General features: G+C 50.4%; 1 protein-coding gene across 1 annotated transcript in view; it reads left to right on the top strand.

The window, feature by feature from the left end:
* The window catches only part of LOC144681471 (sodium- and chloride-dependent creatine transporter 1-like), a 152313-nt gene that overhangs the window by 60653 nt on the left and 76544 nt on the right, over positions 1 to 15116 (top strand). The window contains exon 5 of the mRNA XM_078543083.1: positions 3963 to 4095. Within this exon, the coding sequence (XP_078399209.1) occupies positions 3963 to 4095 (133 nt within the window). The remainder of the gene's footprint in view (positions 1 to 3962; positions 4096 to 15116) is intronic.

Raw genomic sequence — 15116 nt, 5'->3', positions numbered from 1 at the left:
ACAGAGTAAAGCTCCCTCTACACTGTCCCCATCAAACACTCCCAGGACAGGTACAGCACGGGGTTAGATACAGAGTAAAGCTCCCTCTACACTGTCCCCATCAAACACTCCCAGGACAGGTACAGCACGGGGTTAGATACAGAGTAAAGCTCCCTCTACACTGTCCCCATCAAACACTTCCAGGGCAGATACAGCACAGGGTTAGATACAGAGTAAAGCTCCCTCTACACTGTCCCCATCAAACACTCCCAGGACAGGTACAGCACAGGGTTAGATACAAAGTAAAGCTCCCTCTACACTGTCCCCATCAAACACTCCCAGGACAGGTACAGCACGGGGTTACATACAGAGTAAAGCTCTCTCCACACTGTCCCCATCAAACACTCCCAGGACAGGTACAGCACGGAGTTAGATACAGAGTAAAGCTCCCTCTACACTGTCCCCATCAAACACTCCCAGGACAGGTACAACACGGAGTTAGATACAGAGTAAAGCTCCCTCTACACTGTCCCCATCAAACACTCCCAGGACAGGTACAGCACGGAGTTAGATACAGAGTAAAGCTCCCTCTACACTGTCTCCATCAAACACTCCCAGGACAGGTACAGCACGGGGTTAGATACAGAGTAAAGCTCCCTCTACACCGTCCCCATCAAACACTCCCAGGACAGGTACAGCACAGGGTTAGATACAGAGTAATGCTCTGTAGGGATGCTATGATTTACTCCTGATCATGTAATTGTTTTCTTGTAATGATTTTCTTCCCAATCTACTGAAGGCAGCCAGTCTCCAGCCTTCCTGAGCAGTGGCTGTCACTCTGGGTGGTGCTGTGGAGGTTGCTGAGCCATTGGCACTCTCACTGGACCGATAGCCCTCGTGGGGGGCTCCCACTCTCATTAATAACACAGCAACCCCAGTGACAGCCAGTTCATTCTCTGCTGCTTGTCAAACTCAGAGGCAAGGTCTCCAACAGCCCATGGTTACTGGTGACATGCATTTTCTGCTGATGTCAGGTTATAAGAACAAGGAGCAGGAGGAGGCCATTCGGCCCCTCGAGCCTGCTCTACCATTTAATAAGATCATGGCTGACCTGATAGTAACCTGAAATCTGCATCCCACCCCCCGATAACCTATCATCCCCTTGCTTACCAAGAATCTATCCACCTCTGCCTTAAAAATATTCAGACTCTGCTTCCACCACCTTTCCAGGAAGAGAGTTCCAAAGAATTTCCACCCTCGGAGATAAATTTTTGCCACATCTCGGTTTTAAATGGGCGACCCCTTATTTTTAAACAGCGACCCCTAGTTCTAGATTCTTCCACAAGAGGAAACATCCTCTCCACATCCACCGTGTCAAGACCCCTCAGGATCTTAAAGGTTTCAATCAAGTCGCCTCTTACTCTTCTAAACTCCAGTGGATACAAGCCTAGTCTGTCCAACCTTTCCTCATAAGACAACCCACCCATTCCAGGTATTAGTCTGGTAAACCTTCTCTGAACTGCTTCCAACGCATTTACATCCTTCCTTAAATAAGGAGAGCAATAATGTACACAGTATTCCAGATGTGGTCTCACCAGTGCCCTGTATAACTGAAGCATAACCTCCCTACTTTTATATTCAATTTCCCTCACAATAAATTATAACACTCTATTAGCTTCCCTAACTACTTGCTGTACCTGCATACTAGCCTTTTGTAATTCATGCACTGGGACACCCAGATCCCTCTGCGCCTTGATCACATCAGCAACATTCAGGCCGGTGAGTAGGCAAAGCGGAGGTGGAGTTCAATGTGGAGAAAGTGGGAGGTCAACCACTTTAGATCCAAGAAAGATGGATCTCAGTAGTTTTTAAATGGTGAGATAGCAAAAACTGTGAGAAACAGAGAGATCCCAGGGTAAAAATACCTGATCATTGGGAGGTCCTGTGACCCAGACCCATGGGGCAGGATTTTATGCCCCGCAGGGCAGACGCGTACCCGGCCTGATCAGGCGTTAAACAGCGCACGATGACATCGAGCGAACGTCCCGACCTCATCGCGCACTCGTGTGATATTTTGGTTGACGGGCGTGTGTGAGAATCTGCAGTGCGCTCGTCAACAATAAGAGGCTATTAAGAGGCCATTAATCAATTCATTTAAATCTACTTTTCGCTGCCTGTCCAGCCTTGTGGTTGGCGGGTGGGTGAATGGCCCAGGCAGCCTTTGGGTTTTTTAGGGAACCTCTTCTACGGGTGGGATGAGGTTTCCAACATTAATTTTTTAAAATAATAAAAGTGTTTTGACATAATTTTTCTCAGGTTAATGTTGATGTGAGTGAGTCCAAAATGGGGAAATGTTTCTCACATTGTCAAAGTCTTCATTTTTGTTTTTACAATTCTTCAGCTGCACAAGGCAGCTCCCTTCAGGGAGCACCCCCCCCACACAGAGTGTAGCACTCACCCACCCCCACCCCCACCCCCACCCCCACCCCCATCCCCACCCCCACCCCCACCGCCACCCCCACCCCCACCCCCAACCCCCACCCCCACCCCCACCCCCACCCCCACCCCCACCCCCACCACCACCCCCACCCCCACCCCCACCCCCACCCCCACCCAACCCCCACCCCCACCCCCACCGCCACCCCCACCCCCACCACCACCCCCACCCCAACACCCACCCCCACCCCAACCCAACCCCAACACCCACCCCCACCCCCACCCCCACCCCCACCACCACACCCACCCCCACCCCCACCCCAAAGCCCACACCCACCCCCACCCCCACCCCCACCCCAACCCAACCCCCACCTCCACCCCCACCCCCACCCCAACCTCCACACCCACCCCACCCCCACCCCCACCCCCACCCCCACCCCCACCCCAACGCCCACACCCACCCCCACCCCCACCCCCACCCCCACCCCCACCCCCACCCCAACCCAACCCCCACCCCCACCCCAACCTCCACCCCCACCCCACCCCCACCCCCACCCCCACCCCCACCCCTACCCCCACCCCCACCGCCACCCCTACCCCCACGCCCACCCCCACCCCAACCCAACCCCCTACCCCTACCCCCACCCAACCCCCACCCCCACCCCAACCCAACCCCCACCCCCACTCCCACCCCCACCCCCACCCCCTCCCCCACCCCGACAGCGCTGAGATTCTCGTGCTGGCTGACGGTTATATTTGGCCAGTATGAAATCAGGGTCAGGGTCCGATCGAGGGTGATGGACCCTTTCCCGGCTGCTCCTGGGTCCCGATCGCTGCATCACCTCAAAGCCCTGCCCATGGGCTCAGCCTACTGAGAGGTTACAGAAATTACCGGGTCGAGTCCCAGAGCAGCTCCAGACAAGTACACAATCTGCCAGCTCATCCGTCCAACACTTCCTCACTAATCCCTGAGGGGAGAAACTGTGAGTGAAGCTACTAAACAAACAGACAGAGGTCATTAAAGGTTACTGGACAGGCAGATTATAGTTTAAATGGCCATTTAATATAGGACTTTATCTCAAGAAGGGTTGAATACCAAGTGATAGGAGTTATACTACAACCATACAAAGTGCCCACTCCCTTTAATATCCCACACAGTCTAATCCCACTGTCCCCCTCACTCCCCGCACCCTTTAATATCCCACCCAGTCTAATCCCACTCTCCCCCTCACTCCCCACACCCTTTAATATCCCACCCAGTCTAATCCCACTCTCCCCCTCACTCCCTGCACCCTTTAATATCCCACCCAGTCTAATCCCACTCTCCCCCTCACTCCCCGCACCCTTTAATATCCCACCCAGTCTAATCCCACTCTCCCCCTCACTCCCCGCACCCTTTAATATCCCACCCAGTCTAATCCCACTCTCCCCCTCACTCCCCGCACCCTTTAATAACCCACCCAGCCTAACCCCACTCTCCCCTCACACCTCACACACTTGGAAAGAATTTTCTGGATGTTTGTTGAATGTTTCATTAACCCTTTCAGGAGGAAAGTGCTGCGCATCTCGGTTGGGATTGATCATCTCGGAACGATCAACTGGCAGATGCTTCTGTGTGTCCTCGCAACCTGGATTATTGTCTACTTCTGTATCTGGAAAGGTGTGAAGTCAACAGGGAAGGTATGAACCATCTCAGTTCCACTGTAACCCCGCTCCTGTTTCCCTTTCACCAGATGTTGGCAACTCTATAGCACAGCTGTACTGGTGAAACTGTACACCAGTGAGAGTCAGTGTGTGTGGAACTGTACCCCAGTGAGAGTCAGTGTGTGTGGGACTGTACCCCAGTGAGAGTCAGTGTGTGTGGAACTGTACCCCAGTGAGAGTCAGTGTGTGTGGAACTGTACCCCAGCGAGAGTCAGTGTGTGTGGAACTGTAACCCAGTGAGAGTCAGTGTGTGTGGAACTGTATCCCAGTGAGAATCAGTGTGTGTGGAACTATACCTCAGTGAGAGTCAGTGTGTGTGGAACTGTACCCCAGTGAGAGTCAGTGTGTGTGGAACTGTACCCCAGTGAGAGTCAGTGTGTGTGGAACTGTACCCCAGTGAGTGTCAGTGTGTGTGGAACTGTACCCCAGTGAGAGTCAGTGTGTGTGGAACTGTACCCCAGTGAGAGTCAGTGTGTGTGGAACTGTAACCCAGTGAGAGTCAGTGTGTGTGGGACTGTACCCCAGTGAGAGTCAGTGTGTGTGGAACTGTATCCCAGTGAGAGTCAGTGTGTGTGGAACTGTATCCCAGTGAGAGTCAGTGTGTGTGGAACTGTACCCCAGTGAGAGTCAGTGTGTGTGGAACTGTACCCCAGTGAGAGTCAGTGTGTGTGGAACTGTACCCCAGTGAGAGTCAGTGTGTGTGGAACTGTAACCCAGTGAGTGTCAGTGTGTGTGGGACTGTACCCCAGTGAGAGTCAGTGTGTGTGGGACTGTATCCCAGTGAGAGTCAGTGTGTGTGGAACTGTATCCCAGTGAGAGTCAGTGTGTGTGGAACTGTACCCCAGTGAGAGTCCGTGTGTGTGGAACTGTAACCCAGTGAGAGTCAGTGTGTGTGGAACTGTACCCCAATGAGAGTCAGTCTGTGTGGAACTGTACCCCAATGAGAGTCAGTGTGTGTGGTACTGTACCCCAGTGAGAGTCAGTGTGTGTGGAACTGTACCCCAGTGAGAGTCAGTGTGTGTGGAACTGTATCCCAGTGAGAGTCAGTGTGTGTGGAACTGTATCCCAGTGAGAGTCAGTGTGTGTGGAACTGTATCCCAGTGAGAGTCAGTGTGTGTGCAACTGTACCCCAGTGAGAGTCAGTGTGTGTGGAACTGTATCCCAGTGAGAGTCAGTGTGTGTGGAACTGTACCCCAATGAGAGTCAGTGTGTGTGGAACTGTACCCCAGTGAGAGTCAGTGTGTGTGGGACTGTACCCCAGTGAGAGTCAGTGTGTGTGGAACTGTATCCCAGTGAGAGTCAGTGTGTGTGGAACTGTACCCCAGTGAGAGTCAGTGTGTGTGGAACTGTACCCCAGTGAGAGTCAGTGTGTGTGGAACTGTACCCCAGTGAGAGTCAGTGTGTGTGGAACTGTATCCCAGTGAGAGTCAGTGTGTGTGGAACTGTACCCCAATGAGAGTCAGTGTGTGTGGAACTGTACCTCAGTGAGAGTCAGTGTGTGTGGGACTGTACCCCAGTGAGAGTCAGTGTGTGTGGAACTGTATCCCAGTGAGAGTCAGTGTGTGTGGAACTGTATCCCAGTGAGAGTCAGTGTGTGTGGAACTGTACCTCAGTGAGAGTCAGTGTGTGTGGAACTGTATCCCAGTGAGAGTCAGTGTGTGTGGAACTGTATCCCAGTGAGAGTCAGTGTGTGTGGAACTGTACCCCAGTGAGAGTCAGTGTGTGTGGAACTGTACCCCAGTGAGAGTCAGTGTGTGTGGAACTGTACCTCAGTGAGAGTCAGTGTGTGTGGAACTGTACCTCAGTGAGAGTCAGTGTGTGTGGAACTGTACCCCAGTGAGAGTCAGTGCGTGTGGAACTGTAACCGAGTGAGAGTCAGTGTGTGTGGAACTGTAACCGAGTGAGAGTCAGTGTGTGTGGAACTGTACCCCAGTGAGAGTCAGTGTGTGTGGGACTGTACCCCAGTGAGAGTCAGTGTGTGTGGAACTGTATCCCAGTGAGAGTCAGTGTGTGTGGAACTGTACCCCAGTGAGAGTCAGTGTGTGTGGAACTGTACCCCAGTGAGAGTCAGTGTGTGTGGGACTGTACCCCAGTGAGAGTCAGTGTGTGTGGAACTGTACCCCAGTGAGAGTCAGTGTGTGTGGAACTGTACCCCAGTGAGAGTCAGTGTGTGTGGAACTGTACCCCAGTGAGTGTCAGTGTGTGTGGAACTGTACCCCAGTGAGAGTCAGTGTGTGTGGAACTGTACCCCAGTGAGAGTCAGTGTGTGTGGAACTGTAACCCAGTGAGAGTCAGTGTGTGTGGGACTGTACCCCAGTGAGAGTCAGTGTGTGTGGAACTGTATCCCAGTGAGAGTCAGTGTGTGTGGAACTGTATCCCAGTGAGAGTCAGTGTGTGTGGAACTGTACCCCAGTGAGAGTCAGTGTGTGTGGAACTGTACCCCAGTGAGAGTCAGTGTGTGTGGAACTGTACCCCAGTGAGAGTCAGTGTGTGTGGAACTGTAACCCAGTGAGTGTCAGTGTGTGTGGGACTGTACCCCAGTGAGAGTCAGTGTGTGTGGGACTGTATCCCAGTGAGAGTCAGTGTGTGTGGAACTGTATCCCAGTGAGAGTCAGTGTGTGTGGAACTGTACCCCAGTGAGAGTCCGTGTGTGTGGAACTGTAACCCAGTGAGAGTCAGTGTGTGTGGAACTGTACCCCAATGAGAGTCAGTCTGTGTGGAACTGTACCCCAATGAGAGTCAGTGTGTGTGGTACTGTACCCCAGTGAGAGTCAGTGTGTGTGGAACTGTACCCCAGTGAGAGTCAGTGTGTGTGGAACTGTATCCCAGTGAGAGTCAGTGTGTGTGGAACTGTATCCCAGTGAGAGTCAGTGTGTGTGGAACTGTATCCCAGTGAGAGTCAGTGTGTGTGCAACTGTACCCCAGTGAGAGTCAGTGTGTGTGGAACTGTATCCCAGTGAGAGTCAGTGTGTGTGGAACTGTACCCCAATGAGAGTCAGTGTGTGTGGAACTGTACCCCAGTGAGAGTCAGTGTGTGTGGGACTGTACCCCAGTGAGAGTCAGTGTGTGTGGAACTGTATCCCAGTGAGAGTCAGTGTGTGTGGAACTGTACCCCAGTGAGAGTCAGTGTGTGTGGAACTGTACCCCAGTGAGAGTCAGTGTGTGTGGAACTGTACCCCAGTGAGAGTCAGTGTGTGTGGAACTGTATCCCAGTGAGAGTCAGTGTGTGTGGAACTGTACCCCAATGAGAGTCAGTGTGTGTGGAACTGTACCTCAGTGAGAGTCAGTGTGTGTGGGACTGTACCCCAGTGAGAGTCAGTGTGTGTGGAACTGTATCCCAGTGAGAGTCAGTGTGTATGGAACTGTACCCCAATGAGAGTCAGTGTGTGTGGAACTGTATCCCAGTGAGAGTCAGTGTGTGTGGAACTGTATCCCAGTGAGAGTCAGTGTGTGTGGAACTGTATCCCAGTGAGAGTCAGTGTGTGTGGAACTGTACCCCAATGAGAGTCAGTGTGTGTGGAACTGTACCCCAGTGAGAGTCAGTGTGTGTGGAACTGTAACCCAGTGAGAGTCAGTGTGTGTGGAACTGTACCCCAGTGAGAGTCAGTGTGTGTGGAACTGTACCCCAGTGAGAGTCAGTTTGTGTAAAACTGTACCCCAGTGAGAGTCAGTGTGTGTGGAACTGTACCCCAGTGAGAGTCAGTGTGTGTGGAACTGTACCCCGGTGAGAGTCAGTGTGTGTGGAACTGTACCCCAGTGAGAGTCAGTTTGTGTAAAACTGTACCCCAGTGAGAGTCAGTGTGTGTGGGACCCGTACCCCAGTGAATGCCAGTGTCTGTGGACCTTTACCCCAGTGAGAGTCAGTGTACGTGGAACTGTCATCAGTGGGTGTCAGCGTGTGTGGATCTGTACCCCATTGAGTGCCAGTGTGTGAATGATCAGGAGAGAATTATTTTGAGAACATTCCTCCTCATTCCTCTGTAAACAACTTAACATAGAAACATAGAAATAGGAGCAGGAGTAGGCCATTCGGCCCCTCGAGCCTGCTCCGCCATTCAATATGATCATGGCTGACCCTCTATCTCAACACCTTGTTCCCGCTTTCTCTCCACACCCCTTGATGCCCCTAATATCCAAAAATTTATGAATTTCTTTCTTGAATATACTCAGTGACCCGCTCTCCACAGCCGTCTCTGTGGGACAGAATTCCACAGGTTGACCACCCTCTGGGTGAAGAAATGTTTCCTCATCTCAGTCCTAAATGGCCTGCCCCGTATCCTGAGACTGTGGCCCCTGGTTCTAGACTCCCCAACCAGGGGAAACATCCTCCCTGCATCCAGTCTGTCTAGCCCTGTTAGAATTTTATACATTTCAATCAGAGCCCCTCTCATTCTTCTAAACTCTAGTGAATACGGGCCCAGTCAAACCAATCTCTCCTCATACAACAGTCCTGCCATCCCCGGTATCAGCCTAGTGAACCTTCACCGCACTCCCTCTGTGGCAAGTATATCCTTTCTTAGGTAGGGACACTAAAACTGTGCACAATACTCCAGGTGTGGTCTCACCAAGGCCTTGTATAACTGCAGTAAGACATCCCTACTTCTGAACTCAAATCCTCTTGCAATGAAGGCCAACATACCATTTGCCTTCCTAATTGCTGGCTGCATCTGCCTGTTTACTTTCACTGACTGGTGTACAAGGACACCCAGATCCCTTTGTACATCCACATTTCCCAATATATCACCATTTAAATAATACTCTGCCTTTCTGTTTTTCATACCGAAGTGTATAACTTCACATTTATCCACGTTATACTGCATCTGCCATGTGTTTGCCCACACACACAACTTGTCTAAATCGCCCTGAAGCCTCCTTGCATCCCCCTCACAAGTCACAACCCCATCCAGTTTTGTGTCATCAGCAAACTTGGAAATATTGCATTTGGTTCCCTCATCCAAGTCATTTATATATTTCATGATTAGCTGGGGCCCAAGCACTGATCCCTGAGGTACCCCACTAGTCATTGCCTGCCACCCGGAAAAAGACCCATTTATTCCCACTCTCTGTTTCCAGTCTGTCAACCAATTCTCAATCCACGCCAGTATATTATCCCCAATTCCATGTGCTTTAATTTTGTCCACTAGCCTCTTATGTGGGACCTTATCAAAAGCCTTCTTGAAGTCCAAATACACCAGATCCACTGGTTCTCCCTTATTTATTCTACTAGTTATATCCTTAAAAAAACTCCAGTAGATGAGTTAAGCATGATTTCCCTTTCATAAACCCATATTGACTTTCTCTAATCCCGTTAATGTTTTCCAAGTGTTCTGTTACCACATCTTTTATAATAGATTCTAATATTTTCCCCACTACTGATGTTAGACTGACTGGTCTGTAATTCTCTGTTTTTTCTCTCCTTTTTTAAATAGTGGGGTTACATTTGCCACCCTCCAATCTGTAGGAGCTGCTCCAGAGTCTATAGAATTTTGGAAGATGACCACCAATGCATCCAATATTTCCAGGGCCGCTTCCTTTAATACTCCGGGATGTAGATTATCAGGCCCTGGGAATTTTCAGCCTTTAGCCCCATTAATTTCTCTAGCACCATTTTTTTTACAAATACTGATTTTCTTCAATTCCTCCCTCTCACTAGACCCTTGGTTCCCCAACATTTCTGGGAAATTATTTGTCCTCTTTTGTGAAGACAGAAGCAAAATATGTGTTCAATTCTTCTGCCATTTCTTTGTTCCCCATTATAATTCCCCCCGTTTCTGACTGTAAGGGACCTACATTTGTCTTTGCTAATCTTTTTCTCTTCACATATTTATAGAAGCTTTTGCAGTCAGTTTTTATGTTCCCTGTAAGTTTACTCTCAAACTCCATTTTCCCCTTCTTGATCAATCTTTTTGTCCACTTTTGCTGAATTCTAAACTGGTCCCAATCCTCAGGCTTACTGCTTTTTCTGGCAATTTTATTGTCAGAAAATCTTTGGATCTAATACTATCCCTAATTTCTTTTGTAATCCATGGTTGAGCCACCTTTCCTGTTTTACTTTTGCACCAGACAGGAATGAATAATTGTTATAATTCATGCATATGTTCCTTAAATATTAGCCATTGCCTATCCACTGTCAGCCCTTTTAGTAAGGTTCCCCAATCCATCATTGCCAACTCACGCCTCATACCCTCGTAATTCCCTTTATTTAGATTCAGGACCCTAGTTTCGGATTCAACTTCTTCACTCTCCATCTTAATGAACAATTCTATCATTTTATGGCTGCTGTTCCCCAAGGGACCCTGCACAACAAGATTGTTAACTAATCCTTTCCCATTGCACAATATCCAGTCTAGGATAGCCTGCTCTCTAGTTGGTTCCTCAACATATTGGTCTAGAAAACCATCACATATACACTCCAGGAAATCCTCCTCCGCAGTACTATTGCTAGTTTGGTTTGTCCAATCTATATGTAGATTAAAGTAACCAGTGATTACAGCTGTACCCTTATTGCATGTATCTCTAATCTCCTGCTTAATGCCTTCCTTTACATCTCTGTTACTGTTTGGGGGCCTATAGAGAACCCCCACCAACGTTTTCTGTCCCTTAGTGTTTCTTATCTCCACCCAAAGAGATTCCACATTGTGATTTTCTGAGCCAATATCCTTCCTCACTATTGCTTCTCTTCTTGACTCCTCCATTTCCAAATCATTCTGCAGCCCAAGACGAGCTCCAACTCCGGCCCCCATTACTGCAGCAGGCTACCTCCTGATTGGCCACCCCAACTCCTCTGAGCTCCTTGTCAGGGTCTAGTACCACTCCCTTGTGAAGCCAGACACTTGTCTCAACTCCCCCAAAAACGCTGAATACTGTCCTTTCCAACATCTGTACAGCAGGAGAACAGAGTCTAAAAAGCAAAGCCTTATCCAGCTCTCCAATCCCTTTAAGCATTGCTGGTGGTGGGGTTTGGGGCGGGGAGCAGAAAATCACTCTTGCAGCTTAACGCATGTTCACCTGAGTGTGATTAACAGAGGACGTTAACAGGACCTGCGAGTACAAAATGGCAGATCCAGCACTAGCTCAGCGTTGGAGACATCTATCCTGTCACACACTCTCCGAATCTTTTATGCTGAATGACATCACAGAATGGTTACAGCGCAGAAGGAGACCATTAGGCCCAATGTGTCTGTGCTGGCTCTCTGCAAGAGCAACTCAGCTAGTCCCACTGCCCTACCCTTTCCCCGCAGCCCTGCAATTCTTTTTTTATCTTCAGATAATTACCCAATTCCCACTGTAAAACCATGAGTGACCCTGTCTCCACTGTACTGTCAGGCAGTGCATTCCAGACCCTAACCACTCGCTGTGTGAAAAGGTTTCTCCTCATGTCTCCGTTGGTTCCTTTGCCAATTATCTTAAATCTGTGTCCCTCTGGTTCTCGATCCTTCCACCAATGCGAACAGTTTCTCCCTATCTACTCTATCCAGACCCCTCATGGTTTTGAACACCTCTATCAAATCTCCTCTCAACCTTCTCTTCACCAAGGAAAACAGGCCCAGCTTCTCCAATCTATCGAAGTTACTGAAGTTCCTCATCCCTGAAACCATTCTCGTGAATCTTTTCTGCACTCTTTCTAATGCCTTCACATCCTTCCTAAAATGTGGCGCCAAGAACTGGATGCTGAGGCTGAACGAGTGTTTTACAGAGGCTTAACATAACCTCCCTGCTCTTGTATTCTATGCCCCTACTAATAAAGCCCAGGATAGTGTATATTTTACTAACTGCTATGCCAACCTGCCCTGCCACCTTCAGTGATTTATACAGATATACGCCCAGGTCCCCCTTCTCCTGCACCCCCTTCAGAATTGTAGCCTTTATATTGTCTGTACGCGTCCTTCCTACCAAAATGAATCACTTCACATTTCTTTGCATCAATTTCATTTGATGCTTGTCCACCCATAGACCACCAGCCCGCCTATGTTCCTCTTGAAGTTTATCACTATCCTTCTCACACACAGGCATGCTCACAGATATACTCACAGAACCACGTTGACATGGGCTGTGAGCATATCTGACTTAGCCAGCATTTACTGCCCATCCCTAATTGCCCCTTGAGAAGGTGGGGGTGAGCTGCCTTCTTGAACCGCTGCAGTCCATGTGGTGTAGGTACACCCACCGTGCTGTTAGTGAGGGAGTTCCAGGATTTTGACCCAGCGACAGTGAAGGAACGGTGATATATTTCCAAGTCAGGATGGTGAGTGACTTGAAGGGGAACTTCCAGGTGGTGGTGTTCCCATCTATCTGCTGCCTTTATCCTTCTAGATGGTAGTGGTCGTGGGTTGGAAGGTGCTGTCGAAGGAGCCTTGGTGAATATTACTTGCCACTTATCAGCCCAAGCCTGTATGTTGTCCAGGTCTTGCTGCATTTGGACACAGACAGACTCATGTACACTTCCACTCACGCAAACACACGCATACACACATACACACACATGTTTTCTAGTAAAAGACACAGATTAGTGATCACTCAATCACCTTCTGTCTTCCTCATGCACTCTCCTCCCTATCTGAGCTGAAGTTGGCCAGACCGATGATGGAATTAAAGCTGTTCAGTGGCAGGATGTAGTCAGAGCCAGTCATGTCCGAAATCATCTCATTTTAATATAAATTGATTTTGTTCAATGATTCACTCAAGTCACATGATGCTGACTCCTGCTGATAAACTCACTGCCTCACCTCAGCTGCTGATGTTTGGAGCTAACAGCCATGACTAAGCATGTCCGGCCACACAATGCAGCGGCCTGAGTTCAAATCTCACTGGGCAGTTCAAGAGTTTTCAATCTGTTAACTAAACAGCTGGTCTCAGTAAACGTGACCATGGAGAGAAACCCCCTCCCACCGTTAGAGGGGGTTATGCGGGGGGTGGACGTGGATCCATTCGGCGCCCCCGATCGGGTCCGCGCCGACATTTAACGCGGGCGGGCGGAAGGGTGCAGAGCGCGGAGATCTCACTGAGGCACAGGCCCGGCCTCAGGGAGATACGGTCTAATTTTAAAAACTTTAATAAAGAAAGAAAAAATATTTAAGACACGTCCCCTCATGTGACAGTGTCGCAGGAGCTGGGTCATGTCAATGAACTTTAATGAAAAAATATATTGGTCATAATCCCTTCAGGAAACCTCTTCCCGTCCGTGGATGAGGCTCCAGGGAAAATGCGAAGGCCGCCTGGGCCCTTCACCTGCCCGGGTTGGACAGGCCGCTTCCTCAATATCCTGAACCGGTTCATTAATGGCCTCAACAGGCCTTTGACAGTTGGGTGACACGGGGACACACGCCCGACAGCAACCCCGCCTCATTCTATGGCCCTGCCCCCGCTCGCCAAAGCCCAAAATCCTCCCCCCATGATGCTGTTGGGCTTCATCAAAATCCCGTCTGGTTCGCGAATGCTTCCCGAGGGGAGGAGACCTGGTCTGGGCCTATAGGTGACTCCAGTCCCAGACCCATCTGACCGATGCTGAGCTTCTCACTGATGTGGGCTCAGAGAAACTCTCCACTGGAGCAGAACAGGATAAAGGAATCAGCACCTGGATCCCGCTGATGCTGGATTGGTCTCAGCAACGCCGATACTCAAGGATGGGTAAGAAATGCCCAAAAAAGAAACAGTAAAATATAGGCAAAATATGATGATGCTGGAAATCAGAAATAAAACAAAATATGCTGGAAAAGCTCAGCAGCTCTGGACACATCTGTGGGAGAGAGAAACAGAGTTAAAGTTTCAAGTTGAATATGAACATTCTTCAATGGAACGGCGCTCCCTCAGTACTGACCCTCGGCCAGTGCAGCACTCCCTCAGTACTGACCCTCGGCCAGTGCAGCACTCCCTCAGTACTGCCCCTCTGACAGTGCAGCGCTCCCTCAGTACTGACCCTCTGACAGAGCAGCACTCCCTTAGTACTGACCCTCTGACAGAGCAGCACTCCCTCAGTACTGACCCTCTGACAGAGCAGCACTCCCTCAGTACTGACCCTCTGACAGTGCAGCACTCCCTCAGTACTGACCCTCTGACAGTGCAGCACTCCCTCAGTACTGACCCTCTGACAGTGCAGCACTCCCTCAGTATTGACCCTCTGACAGTGCAGCACTCCCTCAGTACAGACCCTCTGACAGTGCAGCACTCCCTCAGTACTGACCCTCTGACAGTGCAGCACTCCCTCAGTACTGACCCTCGGCCAGTGCAGCACTCCCTCAGTACTGCCCCTCTGACAGTGCAGCGCTCCCTCAGTACTGACCCTCTGACAGAGCAGCACTCCCTCAGTACTGACCCTCTGACAGAGCAGCACTCCCTCAGTACTGACCCTCTGACAGTGCAGCACTCCCTCAGTACTGACCCTCTGACAGAGCAGCACTCCCTCAGTACTGACCCTCTGACAGTGCAGCACTCCCTCAGTACTGACCCTCTGACAGTGCAGCACTCCCTCAGTACTGACCCTCTGACAGTGCAGCACTCCCTCAGTACAGACCCTCTGACAGTGCAGCACTCCTTCAGTACTGACTCTCTGACAGTGCAGCGCTCCCTCGGTACTGACCCTCTGACAGTGCAGCACTCCCTCAGTACTGACCCTCTGACAGTGCAGCACTCCCTCAGTACTGACCCTCTGACAGTGCAGCACTCCCTCAGTACTGACCCTCTGACAGTGCAGCACTCCCTCAGTACTGACCCTCTGACAGTGCAGCACTCTCTCAGTACTGATCCTCTGACAGTGCAGCACTCCCTCAGTACTGACCCTCCGACAGTGCGCCACTCCCTCAGTACTGACCCTCTGACAGTGCAGCACTCCCTCAGTACTGACTCTCTGACAGTGCAGCACTCCCTCGGTACTGACTCTCTGACAGTGCAGCGCTCCCTCGGTACTGACCCTCTGACAGTGCAGCACTCCCTCAGTACTGACCCTCTGACAGTACAGCACTCCCTCAGTACTGACCCTCTGACAGTGCAGCACTCCCTCA

This window comes from Cetorhinus maximus, chromosome 6 (assembly GCF_964194155.1).
Source record: "Cetorhinus maximus chromosome 6, sCetMax3.hap1.1, whole genome shotgun sequence".
Lineage (NCBI taxonomy): Eukaryota > Metazoa > Chordata > Chondrichthyes > Lamniformes > Cetorhinidae > Cetorhinus > Cetorhinus maximus.
The sequence above is the reverse complement of the archived record's forward strand: the minus strand, read 5'-3'. Positions and strand labels throughout refer to the sequence as shown.